We start from the raw sequence: 23441 nt of genomic DNA, 5'->3' as shown, positions 1-23441 counted from the left end.
GCGGCCCCTGCATGTATTATCAGTTTCCTTTTCCTTCTGTTATTTATGTTTTCGCCCTCCCTAGGCACGACATGAATTGTGGACGTTTCTGGGTATCAGCTTAACTTTCGCTTTCGTAAATTGATTTCTCAGAACACGCAAGGGATGTCAACATTGCAGAAATCGTCTTCGGGTCAACAATTTGTTTATCCAGGGACAGAAAAAGCCAATGATGGGATGCTTCCGTACGTTTGCTACACTACTATTCTGGATATTCATGATCGTGGGAAAAGCAGGTAAGTTTGGTGGAGATTATTAGTATAAAGATTTTAATTTACTTCCGTCATATGGCGAAGTGTGCAGTTTCTGTTATCTCGAGATTTAACGTCTAACCAGAGACTTTGTTTTGTTCTCCGTTGAATTAATAATTATCATATGGCTTAATTGACATCATCGATCATTAATTATTGTTTCAAAATTATACTCTCTCCCTTTACTGGGCCTTTGTTTGACCTCACTTAGTTCGATTGCACATATATAAGAGTTCTTACTTTCATTTAATTCCACTGTTTGTCTCTTGACGTTAGTCAGTTACTATGTTGGGCGAAATGCTTAACAAAGTAGTTGCCACGTGGCGCGATGCAACGTCAACTCACTGATCTCAATTCCATCTGCTGTCAAAGTGGAAGCGCACATTTGTCCTACTAGTTAAAAGAACTTATAATTCATTTTATTCTTGAGGCATTTCTCAATGCTATAATTACTTTGATTTGGCTTAACTTGCATCTTTTCAATTTCCTTAGAACTGCAGCCTGTATGGATTTCATCGCCTTTAAATCCAGCCTTTGTTATCGAAAATGAGAATCTTGATCTGCACTGGAGGTTCAACACCGATGGCTCACTGGCATTTGCCAAGTTTTTGCTCATCGGTGATGACCAATCAGAGAAGCTAATAGCTCTCAAGTCATCGTCTAACGACTCTGTCAATGTCGCTTCTGCCTTTCGAGATCGATTTATTTTCAACATTACAAATAAGCAAGCTTTGGTTACACTTGTTGCTGTCCAACGATCCGATAGTGCCACATATCGCTTTCAGTTAGCAAACCAACATCTGGATGAAATCGACAACGATGTGAATATCAGAGTCCTATGTAAGTAAAGCGAATTGTGCTTTATTAACTGTAAACGAAATAATTTGTCTATCTTGAATACTTAGCTTAGCTTTGAAGCATGTCAAGCGATTGTAAACAATAGATGACAACCCCCTTTTCGATTGGATGAAAGAGTGTTTAACATTGACATTAGAACAAGCGGAAAAAAAAAACTTAAATAACCCTTCGCTCTCTGCTTTCAGCCGTTTTAAACCCTTCGTTGACGGCTTACAGCCGTTTTCATAGAATTTACCTAAGAATTTGCAGGGTTTCACTAAAGATAACAGGAATAGCGAGTGCAGAATCAGAGTTCCGGTGTGTGCGAACTACAGTAGGCGTCACGCTTAAGATGATGTCTACCAGCATCTTCGTGAACTGTTTGCGAATGTCGTCTGCAGCTTTTAATTCCCTTATGAATTTGAATCTGACGTATCATTTCGCAAAAATACGAAGGGAAACCAAAAGAATAGTGGACTGAGATATTTTTGTTGATTTTATTTACGGTAGACGGTGAATCGGAGGGATTGCAAACAATAGCTATCCAAGCTCCTTCTTTTCTAGGAAAGGTTATTCTTAGAATATTTACGGTTTTTTTTAAAATTACGTTCGAGAGTCGTTTCATGCGTTACTGAAACTTGAGAACTTACCATGAGTTAACGGAATATCTTATGCAGTCATAGAAACCAATAAAACGAAACAAAATGAGAGTTTGAAATTGTTAAAACTGAAAAAACAAAACTCAACAAACATAAGACCGTAGTGGCCTTCATTCGGGCTCCTTCCTCTTATTGATGGGGGCGTTACTAAACAGAACAACGCAGTGACGAGTAACGGTGTAACAAGAAAACAGGTAGCATCACTAAGACTTTGTATAAGTAGGTGATTGCATAATTTTTTTGGAAGATTAAAAGCAATCTTAAGAAGTGAGACTGATAATACCTCGGGATTTACTTTAGTTCTTTCAATTGATCTTCACCTTTACCGCACGAATTTTATTTATTCATTAACTTCGCCAACCAACAACAATAAAAATAAATAGATTGAAAAAAAATGACAAAAAAATGACAAAAAAAAAAATGGCAGAGACACCGCAACAGCATAGCTAATTACAGCGGGCCCAGAATATAAAAGAAAATAAGACAAGAGAAGGGGAAAAAGGAAACTATCAGTCTACATACAAACTATCAATCTACTTGCAGCATGAATGAAACCGCTTTTTAGAGTTTATTCTAAGCACCGTTGAACAAAACAAAACAATGAAATAAGACGCAAGCCCAGCACTGTTGTAGGTCGTTTAGATTGTTTACGATCTGTTATGAAACACAAGCCATAGAAGGTCACTGACCAAATTTTGTAGGTATCAGAAAACTATGTAAACAAAGATGGTCACGTTACAACGGCAGTGAGCAACTGTGAGACGTAGGTTTTGATAAAAATAATATTTTCCTATCAAACATCATATTTCAAGGTTAAATGATCTCAAATTTTCAAGAACTACACCACTTTGCTGTGTTGCTTTTTAGAGGAATTTGGCCTTTGTTTCCTTCTAGATCGGTCCGGTCCCGAAAACCGCAAAAGCATCATTTGTATGAGAAATTAATTTCATACTTTGCAATCATGTTGTTGAAGCTAACTGAATTTATTTTAAGTCTCCGTCTCTTTTATTAAATTTACGTATACTGGAGGTCAGTGTTATTTCCGGCCGCCAAACAGCCACACTTGAACCACATTACAAGATTTAGCATCGCTTTACTACCGAAGCTGAATAAAAATTCCACACTAAACAAATTATACTCTATTACCGAGGCGACATTACTAGTATATTTTTTACCTCCTTGCCACTGCATGGGATAAGCGTTTTCTCTGGCCAATAATAAATCCAGCTTAGCATCACTTGGATTTATTTACCTTATAAGGTAATACGATGTACATCCGTGTGAGCTGGTAAAAGACACTAGAGACGCAATATCCGGTGAATTTAAAAATTGCAAATATTCTATCGATCATCAATTCTTAAATTGTTGTCACTATGATATTATAATGATGACAATTACAAGTATTATTATTATCATTCTTTTTAGTAGTATATTATCTCCTTTTTAATATTTGTTATTGCATCGCGTTTCGAGCTCCAAAATCATCGAAAGAGCAGTTTAAAGCGAGCCTGTATCAAAACTTGTTATACTTTGCACTCTATGGGCCAATATATGGACAAGAATATATCATCTCAATGAAAAAGTATTTTAGGGCCGGGTCGCACTACAGCGAATTCAAATATTTCCCAGCATTGGACGAGCCAAGAATTGGCAAAATTTCCTCACTTTCCAAATTTTGGCAACGGTCTCCTACGACCAAAACTTCACCTATTGATTCTTACATCATTCATAAACCTATCTCATTCTAAAGAGAAATAGAAAAAAATATCTTGCGAATTGTTACGGAGGAACAAATGCTTTTTTCGACTGATCTTTTGCGTTTTGGTTGACGCTTGCACTACTTGAGCTGGCTTCAATACTTGTAAAAAAAAAAAAAAAAAAGGAAAGAATGTTTGTATTGCCAAAATTTGGAGGCCTCCGAGGAAGGACATCAGATTCTGTGAAGATTGCCATAAATTTGGCGCATTACACAAATTTGGCAAGGTTTTTCAAATTGGGGGTCGTATTTCTTTTACGCTAACTGTTGACAGATTTTTCACTTAAACAAATAAATATAGCTCTAGTGAGACCCGGGTTTAAGTAGCACTTGTCTTCATACTTTCGACATTAAGAGTTTTCGTATGGTCTCAATTATGTCTTTTATTTTCGCAACTGCCGTCAAAATTTATTTCTAAATCACCTACGAAACCATTCAGACTGTTCTCTTTCTCTTTAACATATATTCAGTAGCTCTCATTTGCTCTTAGATTTGCAAAGTTTTATGAGTGTATGCCGACTTCGTAATTAATACGAGATTATTAAAACCCCTACAGCTGACAATCAGTCCAACAAATAAAGATAATATTAAAGAGACGTTCTAACTTTGTAGTTGATTTAAAGACTGACGAAAGAAATTTTGACTTTTCGATATGAGGACATTACCAGAACTCGCGATCGAACTCTGTTTGTTTGTTTTTTATTTCTCATTCTCTTTCTTCTTGTCGATTTCAATCCCAAAAAATAAAGGCCGTGGTCAGACGTTTCTTCTTATAACTAAACCTTTCTACGTTATTGGCTCCATAATCACTTCCGCTCCTTTGTCACTACCCTCGCTGTCCAAAAGGCCAATATGAAAAACTGATAAAGTCCTCCTTCGATTTTTCTTCTATTTTACTTGTAGTTCCACCAAGTATAACATCAATGCAATGCCCCAGTGCCGTCACGGAAGGTCATAGTGTCAAACTTCTGTGTAATTTCACCGGCAATCCGTTGCCGAGTATAGTATGGAACAGAGCAAATACAAGAAAGACACTTTCAAACCGTGAAATACTGTTTATAGAAGACATCAAACGCGGTGACTCTAGTAGATACGAGTGCCTTGCTTGGAACGGAATCGGAAACAACAGCACAGAATTCTGCGAAATTGATGTAAACTGTAAGTAAAATCAGTTAGGTATAAAAGAAACTGAGGGTATCCAGTCTATTCTGCATCGACAACTGAATTCCTTAAAAGTATGTATCGCATTCGTAGAAAAAGAAAATCTATAACTTTCGCTTCTTAACAGATCCTGCCCAGATAACGGATATATCTATCAACCAGACAGTTCAGTTGGGTAAAAATGTAACCCTCTGTTGTCGAGCGGTGGGAAATCCGGTACCGACCATATCTTGGACTCACAAAAACAATGTCGGGAGTAGAAGTAAACTTCATGTTGATTCCGCAAGATTCGGCGACCAAGGATGGTATAAATGTACAGCACAAAATGGAATTGGTTCTCTAGCCACTGCTGGTACATATCTTGATGTCGCGGGTGAGTAGCTCTGCCCTCTGAAGAAATTAATTTTTGCAGCAGTGTATAGTCATTGTGTTTTTTTTCTTTCTTTTTTTTTTCTTTCTTTCTTTTTTTTTTTTATCGAGGGTCTCGAAAGAGAAAAATTAGGAAATCAACCGACAGCATCGAAAAACACTTGCTTCGTGCTTCGAAAGAAATTTGACAGCTCAAGTTTTACTTTTTCGATGCGGGCAAATTTAGATAGACATATTTCTAAGTATTCACGCACCACAGATAGAAACAGTGGTTATGATAACTATATAATCCTCAATGTATCCTAGCTTCCACAAATTTTCTTTTGTTTCTTTCAGTGTGATTCTGAGATATGTACAATTATATATATACATGTTGCAACGATTTCTTACTTACTTATAAGGTTATCCTAACAACACTGCATTTCCCTTAATTCAGCTTTATTTTTCCGGTTTTGTTGTTTTGTTTTCTCTTTCTACTATTTACGTTTGCCTAGAGTACTAAAAGCTATTTTTTTTTTTCATATTAGAAAGAGCCAGTACTTTGATAAATGTAAAGATGACAATTACTAATGAGGAATATGACACGAGTCTCACGGACGAAGAGAGCGGAAGATACCAGAACCTCTTAGAGCGTGGTATTGAAGCGGTAAGTCTTTAAGTTCATCGCTATGCGAAAGAATGACATATCATAGAGATCTCTTAAAGATCAGAAATCCGTATTGAAAAACAGTTTTGTTTTTTTTCTAGGTCGGAAATCTCTTCAGAACTGATAAGAACTTCAAAGGCGTTGAAATCCTACGTTTCGAGTGAGTGACTTTCAGTTTTTTCCCAAAGTTTGCAAAAGTACAACCTTATGATATAACTTTTAGTGTGGAAGTATTTCTTTTTTTTTTTTCATCTTATATCTTGCTTTCTTTATTTTAACAGAAGAGGCAGTGTGGTAGTAATTTTCAGTTTAAGATTCGAGCGAACAGTAGATACTGACAACATTATTTCTGTCCTGAAATACGCCGCGCGAGACAGAAAACTTGGAAAATTCATAATAGATCCATTATCGATCACGGCACTTCAAGATGCCATTTTTCCAGTAACAAGTTCGCCGAAGGTATCCTCCTCAGGTATTTGACTATAATTCTTTAAAGAATCTACGAAATTTTTCGCGTGGTTTGAACGGCAAAATACCTATGCCTGGTCTGGGCCCCAATAACCAAAGCAATTAAGCTTAATCCTTGTGGAATAGACAATGAGGGTCTCCGAGGGGGTGTCCTTGTTCCCTTGTTCCCTTCCAAAATTGTCCTATGTTCTCATGTTCCCACACTGTTTCCTTATTTGTTCCCGTTTAATAAATTTGCTTGCGACTTATCGTCGCCCTCAATTCCCTCCCGAAAAAAAAGAAAGACATCAAAATCAAAACTTATAAAAGAATAGAATACATTTTATGACACGTTCAATTTGTGTGACATCATCTCGAACAACTGAGTGAAATTCACAATCCATCAGAGTGGGATGAGGTGTAGAACTAACCTTAATTCCCAATCCATCAGAGTGGGATGAGCTGTAGAACTAACCTTAATTCCCAATCCATCAGAGTGGGATGAGCTGTAGAGCTAACCTTAATTCCCAATCCATCAGAGTGGGATGAGCTGTAGAGCTAACCTTAATTCACAATCCATCAGAGTGGGATGAGCTGTAGAGCTAACCTTAATTCACAATCCATCAGAGTGGGATGAGCTGTAGAACTAACCTTAATTCACAATCCATCAGAGTGGGATGAGCTGTAGAACTAACCTTAATTCACAATCCATCAGAGTGGGATGAGCTGTAGAACTAACCTTAATTCACAATCCATCAGAGTGGGATGAGGTGTAGAACTAACCTTAATTCACAATCCATCAGAGTGGGATGAGCTGTAGAACTAACCTTAACTCACAATCCATCAGAGTGGGATGAGCTGTAGAACTAACCTTAATTCACAATCCATCAGAGTGGGATGAGCTGTAGAGCTAACCTTAATTCACAATCCATCAGAGTGGGATGAGCTGTAGAGCTAACCTTAATTCACAATCCATCAGAGTGGGATGAGCTGTAGAGCTAACCTTAATTCACAATCCATCAGAGTGGGATGAGCTGTAGAGCTAACCTTAATTCACAGTCCATCAGAGTGGGATGAGCTGTAGAACTAACCTTAATTCACAATCCATCAGAGTGGGATGAGCTGTAGAACTAACCTTAATTCACAATCCATCAGAGTAGGATGAGCTGTAGAACTAACCTTAATTCTCCTTGTCAATCCTATGAGATGTCTTTGGGCGGCCAGGTTTTGCTGACTTTGCCACTTTCGAAGGCACTGGTGACGCTGGATTTCCTTCTGCATATCTGCCAGCCCGCTTAGCCTGTGCTGAATTGCTAATGTGGGTACAAGCAGCTTTCAACTCGATCTCATACACCTTCACTATTACACAAACAGATACCACAGCATCTTAGGGAAATGACCCAGTAGTACACATTTTGACAAATAAAATAATTAACTCGAAATCGCCCGAGAATGAGATGAACATGGTTAATGTATAATCGTAAATAAAGAGCTTATTCAAGCGTTAGGTATATTCAAATATAAGCCAGATTTTGGCAACCGACCTATTAACTCCCGCTCCTTCGTTATCAGTTTGGTAATCGCTGCATTCTACTGCTCTTGCGAATCAATTTCAAATACTCTGCCTTTTGGAAAGTTCGTTGTGACTTGAAACTCTTTCACACTGATCGTCACTCTGAATCTCGCTATGCTTAGCTGGCCACATCGATCTGCGATTCCAAATCCTTCTCTTAATCGAACAATAAAATCAAATAATGCCTTGTCACTTTCGCTTCCTATTCCCAATACAAAGGACCAACGCATTGCTGGTTTTTCATGGCCATTTCTATAAATCGCAGCAGTGACAGGCACAACACGATCGGCAAATCTCTCCGCTATCTTGGCAATCTGTGACAACAGATTCCCGCCAACTTCTCGCACACAGACTCCCAGCTGATTGCTTTGTCTTTATACAATGAAATATATGAAGTTCAAATATTTTTAACTGCGGTATTAGATACATATGATGCACGATCCTCGCAGTAGATAGCGCTATTTAAGCAATAGCGAAAATCAGACCTGAAAAAAATCAGGCCTGTACTGCGAGGATCATCATATATATCTAACACCGCAGTTCAAAATATATGAACTTCATATATTTCATTGTATATTTATCACTTTCACGGGTTTATTACGAATCAACTCAACGGCCTGCTCCCAGTTGGCTTGTTAGCTCAATTGGTAGAGAGCTGCACTAGTATCGCAGAGGTCAGTGGTTCAAATCCCGTACAGGCCTGATTTTTTTCAGGTCTGATTTTCGCTAGTGCTTGAATAGCGCTATCTACTGCGAGGATCGTGCTTTGTCTTTGTTTGATTTCTTGTGTACGTACGTAAGACGAAACCAATGAGAGTAGTACATAAATAACCATAAATAAAATCTCGCAAATAACGGTCTTTATTTCTTATATCACAATATTTTCTCCTCTAATTTCTACAGTTTTGCTCCTCTGTTCCCTAAAAATAGACTTATGTTCCCTTGTTCCCTTCAATATTTTGCCAATGTTCCCTTGTTCCCCAAAACCCCTGGGAGACCCTCGACAATCAAAATAAACCGCTCCCCTTTCATTTTTACATGTAATGTGATGTAACGAGAAAGGGCCAGTTTTTCCAGGTAGAATTCATTTTAAATTCAGTTGAGAATTTGCAAAAATTTAAAAGTTCCTGGCCAGCTTATGACCCACTGAGATGGCATACCAGTTCATGGGAGTTTTGTTTTGAAATAATCCACCCCTCCCGTCTTGTGCAAAAAGCCTGTAATGTGAGATGGCTAAAATATACAAAATGAACTTCAGATACATTGGTAGAATCAATTTTCCAGTAGTTCCCAACCGTAAAATGTTTAACAATAGTGAGTTCTACTTTAAAACTGCATTGAATACCCCATATTAGAATGGTACCACCATTCGTAGAGGTTTCTGCCTCAGAATAAAACAAAATTAATATTTGTCATAAACTTTGCTTTGAAATTTACGACTGGTAAGAAAATGTATATTTCTGCTCAGAAAAACAACTAAATTCATGCAATGCCATATGCAGTAAATGTTTATTTCTGCCTCAGAAGAAAAGCTAAATTAATGCAATGTCATACACGGTAAATATTTATTTCTGCCTCAGAAAAAAAGAACAGAACTAATACAACGTCACGCAATTTGCTTCGACATTTATGACTGATCAGCAAATGTTTATTTCGTCAGGGTCAACAAGGATTATAGCCGGCGCTTTATCGGGATCTTTGGTGTTTATTTTGTTCTGTGGCTTTGTATTCTGGGTTTGTAGGAGGCGATGCCGGAGACAAGGTAAGTTTGCCAGTTCACAGATATAAGTGGATAGTTTATGAACAACTAATCACTTTATTATCATGATAAAACAAATGAATAAAAAAGTGATAGATGTTGATGAAAAATGCTAAGAAAGAGTTGCTTGATCTACACAAAACTATCCTAACACATTTGTCATAAACGTGTACGTTATCACCATGGCGTGACGCTTTATTTCTCCTTAAAGTTTCCATCGGTCGCTCCAAAGAAGACGAAAAATGGATATTTTTCGATATTTCAACAGATTTCCACGAATTCTGAAGTGAAAACAACCAAACTAAAAAGAGGAAAACCACGATTGTACGCTTGTAAAAGCTGAGAATCTGAGAGCCTAAATCGCAACTTGTAAGCGGTAGTACTCCATGTAAAACCCAGTTGCAACAATCGCGATTTGTAAGACTCGTGCAAAAACCATCACAAGGTGGAGATTTTGAACAACTCAGTATCCCCGCAGTACAGGAAATGCATATATGCCAATTCTCCTGGATTATCCAGGAGTCTTCCGGATACAGAGCCAATCTACCACTATCCTGCACGGGTGACCAAAACTCCCGGATAAGAGGAAGTTTGGATCAGTTGCCCACAAGAAAAATAAGATTTAAGCTCCATATATAGACAGGTAAAAAACGAACGATATAACATCCCGACGTTTCAGCGAATTCATGACGCCATTATCAAGGGTACCGAGTTTGAACGTGCAAACGGATTCTATCCGCGCCAAAGTATCTGTGTAGCTACCTCCCCTATGCAAATTAGTTTTAACTCTTGAACTCGCATTTGTTAATTTTATTTTCATTTGTACCCTTGATAATGGCGCCATGAAGTCGTCGAAACGTCGGGATACTATATCGTTCGCTTTTACCTGTCTATGTATTACTAAATCTTTATTAAGCTCCATATGTTCCAAGATTATAAATCCTGTGGCTTCTTATGCTTGTGTTACGGTTTCTGGCTTCATTTTCTTGCGCGATTAACGTTGTTCGTTGCAAAAAAGAAAGTGAAGAGTTTCTTCTTTGTTGCTCCTATGTAAGCGAGAATCTGATTGGACGATTATTCAGCCAACTGAAGTCTCGATCAGTTTGAACGTGCAAACGGATTCTATCCGCGCCAAAGTATCTGTGTAGCTACTTCCCCTTTGCTAATTAGTTTTAACTCTTGAACTCGCATTTGTTAGATAGATCTAGATCTAGATCTAGATCTAGATAGATTAGACAGATAGATCCACGTTTTTACCCGCCAAATTGCTCGGCGCGCTCACTGGTATTGGAATGTCCACATAAAGGCTTATGTAAACTGTGCATATTTCAAGGCAATGGGGGGTAGGGTAGGAGGTCCAGATCAAAGAAGAGATTTTCGGAGAGGTCGCGTTGGCGATTTAAAAAAAAAAAACTCTAATCAATAAAAACACAATCAATTTTCAAAAATGTACCTTTTTTCGGGGAGTCTTTTACATGCTCGAATATTATATTAGCTTTGAGCCTTGAGACTTACTCCTCTTGACAATAAAATGCATGCTAGCGCTGTAGCAAGTGCCTACAAAACTACAAAGGTTCTTTTTTCGATGTCACTTGGATTGAGGAGTACAGATTTGAAATAATTAATGCTATCACTAATGAATCAACGGGCACAATCTTCTCAGTCATTAGCTTGATTATCTCCACAGACCAACGTTATTGGACCGAACTGTCTCCTCTTTCTTCCTGGTGAGCCGGCCCCCTGAGGGGAAAATGAAAGAGACATTTCCTCTCGGGTAAATCACTAAGAGATCGCGTTATATTCACCTTTCTTTAATCTTGTAAAAGATATCCGGGAAAAATTTATGGGAAATTATCGTGATGAAATCGCTGTTCTTTTTCTTGAAGGACCTGAAGCAATCCAGGTTACATATTAACATGGGGAGTTTCATTCCAGTGACGAGTTGCAATTTGTGTGTAGATAATGAGTAGTTTGTAAGGTGCAATTAAGACATTATGATTTCATTAAACCTTTTATTTCCAACTTTGTTGTGATTTTTTCTTTATCAAGAAATGGAGGTGCGTATGTCGTACAAATTGTTATTGTTGCAACTGGGTTTTACATGGAGTAGTACCCCTGACAAGTTACGATTTATGTTAAAGTAAAGTAAAGTAGAACTTTAATCAATTCCACATGGCAGCCATCTAAGGCTGACTTGCATGAATTTACAAATTCCATCAACACAAAGCTTATAATGTGAAATAGTGCTAAAACCTACAAAATTAAGCTTAGAATACTAATTTATAAAAAGTAGTAAAAATTCATAATACGAAAGCTGCTAACGCCTGCACATGGCAGAAATTTGCTAGAAAAACGCTTGGTACGTATGACAGGATTGGCAAAGTGGCGTTGTCTTCTAAAGTTATAATGACAATAGTTCTTGGGACGGAGAAAATGGTGCAACTTATGACCTGGATTAGATACCGTGACATTAGAATCAAACAATTTTCCGCATTGATGTATGCGTCTCTCCTCTAAAGATTACATGTTGTATATTGACAGGCTGTCATTGTAAGAAAGGCCTGGGGAAATAATCGATAATGCACGTTTTTGAATGCGTTCAATATCCTTACTTAAGTAGTCAGGCAGTGCGTGATAGTACAGTGGGGCACAATATTCTAGAACTGGCCTTACACAAGAAAGATAGAAACAGATGATATCTTGTGCTGAAACATTTGCACGCTTAAGTAATGTAATTATTATGGTAACTCCTAGCAATTTTACACGATCTACGCGTTCGAGTTCCTGAGAGTTCATACAGACCCAAAGTCTCAGTGTTCACGAGCGTTTAAATAAGGTTTTCCTCTTCTGTTTTAGTTGTTTTTACCTCAGAATGCGCGGGAATCTGCTGAAATTAAATATATAAATATATCCATTTCTCGTCTTCTTTGGAGCAACCGATGGAAACTTTATGGAGAAACTCAGCGTCACGCCATCGTGATAACGTACACGTTTTTGACAAATGACCAGTGTTAGGATAGTTTCGTGTAGATCAGGCAACTTTAACATGTTTCAAATAACATACAAGTATAACAGCATACCTTTAAAGGATTTTGGATTGCTTAAATTCCTATGAAAGAAGGTGTAGCACTCGAAATCTGGATGATATGCACACGATTTGATGTATATGTTTGTTGTTATGTCGAGTAGTCCTCCAAGAAGGCTGATCAATTTTTTAAGAAAATGACAGCCAGAGGAGAGAATTCCCTTCGGAGTATTGCTCATAAGATAACATTCTTTCAAAGTCTAGCACGTTTCATTTCTCTGAGACCTTCGTTGTTGAGAACATTAGATGTAACATCGCCAAAGTATGCAATATGGGATTTTTGAGCTTCATTCGCGAATTGCCCCTATGAAAAGTACAGGCCAGCCCGCAGAGATTTTTACAAAATTAAAAACTAAAATGTGATAACCAACAAGGTGGGTAGTTTCAGTTCCAGAATCGGTGTATTTTTGAAGGAACTCAGATAAACGTTTTCCCTATTTTACCTTACAACAAAAGTAACCGAAACTGTAACGAGAGAAATAATCTACTGGTGTGTTCACATTCACTCCCAGGGAAAATTGTATCAAGTGAAGATGAATCATGTCACTATGTAAAGTAGAAGTACCGATTTGTAAATGTTGTTTTTAGCTTGAGATAGAAAAATAAACATTTTACACTTTTTTTTGCCATGTTTTGCTATAAAAATAAGGCACGAGGCCTCGAACAAGCATTCGTTGTTACCTTGGCAACGAGAGTGCTATAAGTGTTAGAAGGGCATTTTTGTACATCTCTTCTGAGTGCCTAACTGCATGAAAAATCTTAAGAGGGGTTGAGAATTTTCATTTCCCAAGATGTTTGATTCTTTCAGAGACTCGTTCTTAAGGTACTGAGACGTGCCTGTCAGGGAAAAAGGAAAGGGGAGAGAGGCCAAAAGGGAAAGAAGAATGGAGGAAGTTTAAGAACATGAAGGGATTGAACAAGTAGAGAAAGACAGACATCAAGTATATATGTAAAATTATATGTGCTTACTCGATCTTGTTAGTCTAATAAATTCCCCATTACTTTACTTTTCGTTCGTAGCTGGTGACAATCGTACACCTCAAGAGTTATATACGTTAAAGAGGGTAAAACCGGATGGCACCCAAGAAGAAGAAAAGGTTATTAGAGGTAAGTATGGTACCCCATTCAATTATATGTATACAATATCCAGCTGTCTCGCACCCACCGATGTTTCTTACTCAGTCGATTCGTGCCCAGGTTCGTAACATTCAATGACGATCAAAACCCAGGAGATCTAAGAAAATACCTCAAGTGCGAGCGCGTGATGTCGATTGCTGGGTAGAAAAAGTTAGTTAGGACTAAAACAAGTGAGTGTGCACTTGTGTCGTTTTCAACAATAGCAACTAATTTGCTTAGCTCAAGATAAGTTTGATATTTTTAATAGCTTATGCTACTGACTTTCTTAACAATAACTGGCTTATTAGTGCATAAAACAAGACTCAGTTAACGCATATTATATTGCTTTTAAACAAAAGAAACCGACCTGAGTTAAAAGATACGACTATAGCTTCCATCTGGAGCAAAACTATGCGCAAATATTTAAGCGGGCATTATTGTTTTACAAGGAGAGTCTCAAGGAAACTATGGATTTTCAGGAAAAGTTAGTCACCGCCAAGGACGAATACACAAAGCAATTGCGGCATTTGTGTTAATTTTTTTAGAAGCGCGCTGATCTAAACGTTTACTAACATCTAATTTTCGAAAACCGATGCTGACCTTACAAAGTGAGTTGATGGACGGACAAATTTGCCTCTTTCTCTTTCACTCTCACATTCTCCAAGCTTTAATGGAGAGGTAACGCTCTCAACTTCAGTTTTAGAATCTCTTCTTTGTGGCAACTCACGTGATAAAACCGAACCATCTTTCAATACCCCTACTAACGAGACACCGTAATCTTCTCAGAAACTCCCTCCCGTTATTCACCTTATATCAACTTTTAAAGGTTGGCTTATATTACATTACACGCATGATAAGAAAATTGGGGATTATCACGAGGGGACTAACAAATGATAATCCCTAGTTTTTCTCGGGTAGCCACACCAAATATTCACACATAAACTATATATAATTTGGCCCTAATTATTCAGAAGCCCTACTTCAGATGAGCCAAAACTATTACGAATTTAAGCCGTCGATTGATGTAGACGCGGAACAATATAGTTCAAGGAAAAATGCTAAAATCAAGCAACGCTAATTTATGCATTTCAGCACATGAAAAATCGGCGCTGGATCGTAGCCGTCCCAAAACTGTTCAATAGCCGAAATTCGTCTCCAAGAAAGGTGGACGAATGGCTGAGCCGATGTAAAATTCCTTTGAGAACAGCACTGGAGTCTAATCAATTTTAATTCGATTCAGATGCCAAACTTCGTTTCCTTTAGCCTCTCTCAAGCCTATTTGGAGAGGAAAAAGTTCGGTTGGTTGCGACGTCTTTGGAATTTCCTTCTCAGCTCGTAAGTGCTACTCAACAAGAGTGCACCGCCATGATAGACTTCGAAGGCCTATCATGAAATGGGTTAAACATGGTTATATACTGCTTGCGGCGACGGACTGCTCCCTGTTAACGATAGACATTACAGTTTTTATGGATGTGGAGACGAACCCTGGTCCTATTTCTTCAGAGAAGAGCTATGATCTACGAAAGCAAACCTGGTCGGACGAAAGTAAGATTCCATGTTATGGAAGAAACTATTTACTCGGTTTGAGAAAGAAATCTGGTAAACCTTCGAGCCCTGTCTTAGAGACGCTTAAGAAACTACAGCTGCTCAGGTTTCGTGGTAATCGGGGAGGTTTGAGAAAAAATGTTCAGCATGTGAAGGAGAGATCTATTCAGAATATTTCTGTCGTCATTGGACGAAGGGCGGAAAGTGGGTTTGCTATTCCCCGGCTGCGGGTTGAAAAACGACGAAACCCTAGCAATCTCGTCAGTGTACCAAAACAAGTGGTGTCCCGCGAACACACCTCTGTTAGTTCTGGTCAGTTTGCTGTCCCTAAACTTTTGTTTATCAATATCTGTAGTTTGGGGAAAACAACTAGTCGGGTGCGAGCGGTTGTGGCTCTGGAGGCCGACTTAAGAAATAATGACATCGATGCTTGTGTTGTGTCGGAAACTCATTTGAAAATTGAGGTACCCGATACTGTGGTCAATATCTCGGGTTATAATATCTTCAGAAGGGATAGGAATTGGTCTAGATGCGATCAAAGGAATGGGGGAGGTGTTGCTATCTATACAAGGAGTAATCTTTCAGTTGTTGATGTTTATCGTTCTAATTTATACGAGTTTATTTGCCTGACTGTGCTGCTGCCAAGTGGGAATTACATTCTTTTATCTGGTCTTTATCACCCCCCGAAGACATCATACCAGCAATGCGATTTAATGGATTATCTTCTTAATGTCTTTGACACAATGATGGATAATCACCCAAACGCTACTATTGTTTGCGGTGGCGATCTTAATCACCTTGATCTCACGAGACTTAAACGCATTACTGGTTGGACTGCTTTAGTGGATTTTCCAACACGAGGGGATTCATTTTTGGATAATTGTCTTACAGATAGGCCAGAGCTCTTCGGAAAAGCTTTATCTATAAAGATGCTGATTAAGACGGATCACATTGGATTTATAGTTCCAGCGGGCAAGAAACTCAAGCCTATTCGTAAGAAAGTGCAATTTAGGGATTGTCGTGAGCATAGGAAGCAAGCTCTTTACCTTGCCCTCGCATCAGAATGCTGGGATGATGTTTTGGAGGCGGATAGTATCGAAACAGCTGTGAACATCTTAGAATTGAAGATCCTGGCAAATATTAACTGGTGCATGCCTTTACGAACGGTTTCCCTTTCGTCCCGTGATCCAAGTTGGATGACACCGCTAGTTAAATACATGCTACGTAGCAAGTCTCGCATCTCTGTTTTACGTATTAACAAGCATAGAGAGCTTAGCAGAAATGTGTTGAAGGTTATTGGCGAAAACAGAAGGATGCTTCTGGAGGGCAAAATGGGGAGCAGAGAATGGTGGAAAAACGTAGACTTGATATCTCAACGCCGGCGGTCCACAAACGTTTCGCTGGATAGAGAGACCGCTCAAGATTTGAACGAGTATTTCGGTGACCTGTGTACGGATGGCGATTACGTTGAGCCCGCGTTACTTGAAATTGGTCCTGAGGTGAAAGTCCCGGAAATTAGTGAACGATATGTATGGAACTCACTGAGTACTCTAAAGAAGACTGCAACTGGTCCTGACCAAATTCCGTATTGGGTGTGGAAAGACCATGCGGAGATCCTCACTCCAATCATTACTAAGCTATGGAATTTGTCTCTCGCTACGCACCAATGGCCTAGATCGTGGAAAAGGGCAAGTATAAACCCACTGCCAAAAGTTGATGTTCCAGTGGCAAGAGGGGACTTCCGGGGGATCAACGTAACCCCTGTAATAGCAAGAGCCCTGGAAAAGGCAGTCTATAAGATTCACGCCCAAAGGCCGGTAGAAGAACAGCTGTTGAATAGTCAATTCGCGTATAGAGAAGGAGGGAGCTGCACAGATGCTCTGCTACTTATACAGAATAAGATCTGCAAGTTTCTTGATGATCCCAAGTGCAAGGCAGTGCGGATGTTCGCGATGGATTTCAGTAAGGCCTTTGACTCTGTGAGCCATCAACTCCTTGCTGAGAAACTTAAGAGTCTACCACTCAACCCGTATATCATAAACTGGTGGTTAGGTTTTTTGCGAGATAGAAAACAAAGAGTTATTTTCGGGAATCATGTCTGTAATTGGAAAACAGTTAACAAGGGCACAACCCAGGGTAGTGTTTCAGGACCTTATTTGTTCAATATATTTCTTAACGATCTGGAAATTAAATTAGGGAACGAGACACTTGGTTTCAAATACGCTGATGACTGTACGATTATTGCTCCGGTATATTATTATAAAGATCACTCTGTAGACTTAATAAATCAGTTTTTACAGTGGGCAAGCCAAAATAGAATGAATTCAAATTCTACTAAATGTAAAGAGCTTATTATGTATAAAAAAGGTCACACTGCCGAGGCCTACAAAAGTATTTTTGGCATACCTCAGACTAGTACAATAACCATTCTTGGTCTCACGTTTCAGCCGAACTGCAAATTCAGTACTCACCTAAAAGAAAAGTTAGGTAAAGCTAATAAAGGGTTATACGTTATCAGATGCCTCCGCAAGGAAGGATGTAGCCAAGCAGAAGTAGATGTTTTATTTAATTCCATTGTCCTACCTAATATCACTTATGCTCTATCTGTGCATGGGGCCTCTGAGTCAGAGCTAACTATAGCCCAGCAGTTTTTAGATCGTTGTTTTAAACGTAAATACATATCTAAGAAATTAGTGATAGGTGACTTACTTGAAACGCAAGATCACAAAATTTGTCGCAAGGTTTCAACTATCCTGAGCCATCCTCTTAGAGCCTACTTCCCTGAGACCAAGATTACGAGGTATAATTTGAGAAATAAATCCCCTGTCATGCCCGCTATTCGCACAAACCGTTTTAAGAATACATTTTTTAATAGAATTGTTTTTAAGTATAATGTAGCTTTGTGAAAGTGTACTTCCTGTATTAGATGTAACATAAGATATGTAATTTTATCTTTTGAACAATAAAGACACACAGCCCATGGAATAGTTTTGCAACTATACTGTAAGTCTAACGAATTCTACTCTGTTTTACTCTTGCAGACGGAAATATTGAAGCGTATGACATAAGGCGGAAAAAGGCGGATGGAACTCAGGAATGGCAAACGGGAGTTCGAGGTAGCGACATAACTAAATTCATTGACGGGGATGCGAAATTTCTAGCATTGAGCGATAAGTAATTAATAACTTACCACTTTCTATCATTTTACCGGCGTCATAAACCCTGCTGGATATTTGGAGAACACTCCAAAAGTCAATGATCCACTCGCCTCCGGATCGTGGTTTACCAACTCCTCGCCTATTCTCTCGCTCCGACGAAGGGCTAACGCTCGAAACGTCAGCTTTTATAATCGTAACGGTGGCCAATTTACCATTTCAACTTTGTTGATATATTCAAATTATTCTCCAAAATATCCAGCGATGTTCATTACGCCGACGATAGAAAGGGTGGTTTTTATTACATGATTATGGGTAGAATTGTAGCTGCTTGCCAACGACAATTTTAGATCAGGAAGAATCTTTAAAACGGCAAACTAGTCTCCAGGTTTCAAAGAAATACTCATTTTATCGTCATCTTTGCTGATTTTCGCCAATAGAACGAACAGTTTGAAAATATTTTGATTACTTAAAACTTGATGCTAAAAGACGTGAAAAACACTAACAATCAATTAAAAGATAATAATAATAATAGTAATAGTGCATAAGAAAATAATGTAATAATCGAATGAAAGAGACTCCGCAAAGTGCGCGAAATACCAAAATAACATTCCAACGAGAGATAATACTAAGAGTGTAAAATATATTAAAGGACTGAACAATCCAGCGAAAGACAATCCTTGAAGTGCACTAGATACTATAGTGTAACAATCCAATATAATTAAGACAATACTAAAATGCGCAAGATACTAACGTTCCAATCGAATTCAATGGAATCCTAAAAGTGCCAAGATACCAATGTAGCAATCGATTGAAAGGGAAGACTAAACTTGCATGAGATGCTACCATAACTTTCTAATGAACGAGTATCCTGAAAAACGAAAGTCCTATCCGCTGAAGTTTTCTGCTCCATCTGACAGATTGCTTTTATCTCCGCTGTAATTTCTTTTCAAGATGGATAAGTATTATTTATTTTGCAGTTATATCTATAAAATTTAGCCCATATTATAAGATGATTTAGGATAATGTAGTCTTAATGTACAACTTTTTCCAATGATATAGATAGTATAACTCAAATCTTCTCACTTAACCAAGTCGAAAAAGATTACCAAAATTTTTCTGGTTACATTGCAAAAGAAGATTCAATCTCTGTGTAGGAGTATGAAGAAAGATGAAAAAATAAACCCTCTAGCGTAGGGTTATTTAGGGTTAGTAGTTTTATCGATTGACATATTATTAGGGTTTAATTGTAGCCTGTAGAACAGGCGTAATATTTTGCCTTATACGGCCAAGTGCTGGGAAAACGCGAAGCGAGAGTCACGCGTGAGGAAAGAAGCACGAAAACAAAACGCCTGCAGCGCTCCTCCCCTCGTTGGTGACTCGCACTTTGCACCTCATGGCGCTTGCCTCTGTTCAAATGAGAAACGCAAAATGTTACGCTTTTTTATTTGGGGCCAGAGGTTACAGATTGAGAGTATTCGTTATGTACTTTAGGGGTTTACTTAAGGGTGTTTGGTATGCTTTACTTATCTTAATCATTTTATTTTAACTTACCGTCACGTACTGTTGCATGGGATACATGATCACGCAAGAGATGCGTATAATCAAGCAAGGGATACATATATCAAGCAGGGGATATATATATAATCAACAAAGGGATGCATTTAATCTCGATAGTATAAAAAAATAAGTTGTTTGCTGATTCTCGTTTTAATAAGACCAAAATTTACCCCACTGTTAGATTGCCAGTAGAAAATTTGACTTTTGGACGAACATTAGTTTAGGGAACAATTATTCTTGCTTTTACTCTAAACTATGTAAAAGGAAGATATAACTTGTATTAGTGTAATTGGTACCATCGGGTGATTTCAGCCGGCTTACCTTCGATAGATAGAAGCTCGATTTATTTCTGGCTGTGAAAAACTTGCACCCTTTTTTTTTCGATTTGCATTTTGACGAATTTTCTTAACTCATAAAAACTTAGTTTTTTGCTTCAGCCTTGGCACCTTTCTAAATCCTTTGTTCTCCGTTTTCATCTTGGAGAGGCAGATTTATACACTTATGCTACTCTAAACTTAACTTTCTTTTCACCAAGGTTTATGAAGAAACCGTTTATTCATTCACTGATCGGTTGCATCCTAGTCATATTACCGCCATTTAAATACAAATTGGGGTTTCTTTTGACCTGAGAACTCCGCCCAGCTGAAATCACTTACCTATGAATAACAAAAGCACTCTATGCAACAAGTGAAGTTATAGTAGACTTCTCAGTCTTAAATATTAGTTAGCCTTATCTTTAAGAACAGAAGTAAGTTGCTGTAGCCGTGCAATAAAGAGACATCAGTCAACGATTTGTTGGCGTGCCGTACAGAACTCCAGCCACCTGCTTCAAAACGACAAATCCTGTTTGGTAATATCTGTTTTCAACAAGGTGCTGAGGTAAATCTGAATGGGGTTTTCATTTCCTCTCGGCGAGCAGTTTGGGGATATCTAGTTGAGAAGTTTTGAGGTTCGATTCAGCGGACCTATGTTATGGAATGAAACTGATGAAAGACTTAAGATTCTAACGCCCTATTCATTTAAAAGAGAATTATCTGTGCATCTCATTAATTTATATTAAACTTTACTACTAATTGTTATGTTTTGGTGTTTCTGTTATTTAGTTATTTATTTCATTTACTTTTTTATTGTACACATGTTTAAGAATTATTTGTTCTGTAGTCTATTTCCCTAATAAGAATTTAAAATGTAAAATGTAAAATGCCTCTTTTCTGACCTTATAATATATCTTCAATTAATATGTACTGGTCACCCAACTAGTTTAGCTCTATAGTTATTTTGGTGACCAGCAACTGTATGTATTTTAAATTTATTTCTCGTTTAATTTGTAACTAAACTTATTTTACAGTTCAAATAAATCTTGTCTTGTCTTGTCTTGTCCTCCTTCACTTTTACCGGTCAACGAGAAAGGAAGGCTTAAAATGGTACAACAGGTTGGAATGTTAATAACCTGAAAATATTTCTCGTCGCTTCTGCCTTTTAAAATCATGTAATCGTCCCGTGCGCTGCCAATTCTCAGGACAGATGATTCAGTTTTCTATGGATTTACTGGCACAATAAAATATAGACTTTTTGCTAATCAGAGCGCGCGTAATGTGTAAGTTATGTCTTAGCAATAAGAGGTACTGGAAGATATTTTGCTCACATGAATATTATTCGGCAAGCAATTAAAACTATTTCCATACAGGAGCGGAAAATTATCTGCTTTCATGGAAACTGCCTTGAGGAGCTATAGGCACTAACAGAGTGTAAAGGAACACACAGATATTCGATCCAAACTTCAATTGTAACCGTATGAAATCGATTCTCGCAGTAATGAATGCTACTTATGTAGTAAAGGAAATAAGGCCAGAAAAAAAAATCCAGACCCGTACGGGATTTGAAACCATGGCCTCTGCGATATCAGTGCAGTGCTCTAACAATTCAACTAACAAGACAACTGTAGGTGGTCATTTTTCCAGGCTTTATTTCCACTGCTACATAAGTAGTGCTCATTACTGCAATGATCCCTTTCATACATTTCATGAGGCTGCAGTACATAATGATGATTTTCATTTAATCGAATTCATTGTTATCACTTGGACGGGTTTAACACAAACCAACATAATGACCAGCTCCAGTTAGCTTGTTAGCTCAGTTGGTAGAGCACTGCACCGGTATCGCAGGGGTCATGGGTTCAAATCCCAATTTTCAACGCGTGACGCTTCCACAAAATAATCCTTCGTTTTTGCTCGAGACGTGAGCTTGGGACGCCTGTGGTTCCACCAAGTATAACATCAATGCAATACTCCAATGCCATCACGAAGGGTCATAATGTCACTCTTCTATGTAATTTCACCGGCAACCCGTAGCCAAGCGTTGCACGGAACAGAGAGGATACGCGAAAGACATTTTCAGACCGTGAAACGCTGTTTATGCTGCCGGCGAAGTTGATGTTAACTGTAAGTAACATTAGATAGGTGTAAAAGAAACTGAAGGTGTCCTGTGCTATTCCGCGTCAAAGACTGAATTCCTTGAACGTGCTTATCGAATTCATAGAAAAAGAAAATCTACAACTTTTGTTTCTGAACAGATCCTGCCCAGATAACGGATATATCTTTCAACTTCAGACAGTTCATTTAGATAAAAAATGTAGCCCTCCGTTGTCGATCGATGGGAAATTCAGTACCAACCATATCTGGGACTCAAAAAAAAACAATGTCGGAAGTAGAAGTGAACTTCATTTTGGTTCACCAAGACTCCGCAACCGAGGATGGTATCAAATATACAGCACAAAATGGAATTGGCTCTCCAGCCACTGCTCGTACATATCTTGATGCTGCGGCTTAGTAGCTCTGCTGTCAGAACAAATTAATTTTTGCAGCAGTGTATAGTCACTGTGTGTGTGTGTGTGTGTGTGTGTGTGTGTGTGTGTGTGTGTGTGCGTATCAGTGTGTGGGTGTGTGTGCGTGTGTGTGTGTGGTGTGGTGTGTCTGTGTCTGTCTGTGTGTCTGTGTGTGTGTTTTCTTTTGTTTTTTGTTTTGTTTATTATCGAGCTTCTCCAAAGAGAAATGTTTGGAAACCAATCGACAACATCGAAAAATACTGTTGTTGCTTCGAGCTTTAGTTGTTATTATTTATCTCCAGGTCGAAAGAAATTTGGCCGCTCAAGTTTAACTTCTTCGAAAGGCGTATTCACACTAACGACAAAATTGTTTGTTTAGACATATTTTCCCTCATGAACGAACCTTTACAAGTGCGGATGATACGTCGCGACTTGACAAATTTTGGCTGAGGCGGACAAATTTTCAAACGAACCGCCAACAAAATTTGTCCCGGTAAAACCTTGACAAAATCGACTAAATAGACAAAATTGTGATAAACTTGTAGATGATTTGTCGTGAACGCCACCGCCAGTGTGGTAATTTAACTGTGTTACCAGAAATTGCCTTTCGTTGCAAAACAAGTGGATTTTACAATTTCAAACAGCTTTAGAGCGACATT

General features: G+C 38.3%; 2 protein-coding genes across 2 annotated transcripts in view; both read left to right on the top strand.

The window, feature by feature from the left end:
* Nucleotides 1-13596, top strand: part of LOC111341060 (igLON family member 5-like) — a 44393-nt gene extending 30797 nt beyond the window's left edge. The window contains exon 9 of the mRNA XM_088727802.1: nucleotides 9766-13596. Within this exon, the coding sequence (XP_088583928.1) occupies nucleotides 9766-9782 (17 nt within the window). The 3' untranslated portion in view covers nucleotides 9783-13596. The remainder of the gene's footprint in view (nucleotides 1-9765) is intronic.
* On the top strand, nucleotides 110-21331 carry LOC111319601 (uncharacterized). The gene is made up of 10 exons (XM_088727804.1): nucleotides 110-275; nucleotides 783-1130; nucleotides 4446-4700; nucleotides 4831-5076; nucleotides 5600-5718; nucleotides 5820-5878; nucleotides 6000-6190; nucleotides 9399-9500; nucleotides 13603-13689; nucleotides 18285-21331. The coding sequence occupies exons 1-10, from the start codon at nucleotides 209-211 to the stop codon at nucleotides 18419-18421; spliced, it is 1611 nt and encodes a 536-aa protein (XP_088583930.1). The 5' UTR covers nucleotides 110-208; the 3' UTR covers nucleotides 18422-21331.
* The last annotated feature ends 2110 nt before the right edge of the window (nucleotides 21332-23441 follow it).

The sequence above is a fragment of the Stylophora pistillata genome, chromosome 7 (assembly GCF_964205215.1).
Source record: "Stylophora pistillata chromosome 7, jaStyPist1.2, whole genome shotgun sequence".
Taxonomy (NCBI): Eukaryota; Metazoa; Cnidaria; class Anthozoa; order Scleractinia; family Pocilloporidae; genus Stylophora; species Stylophora pistillata.
The sequence above is the reverse complement of the archived record's forward strand: the minus strand, read 5'-3'. Positions and strand labels throughout refer to the sequence as shown.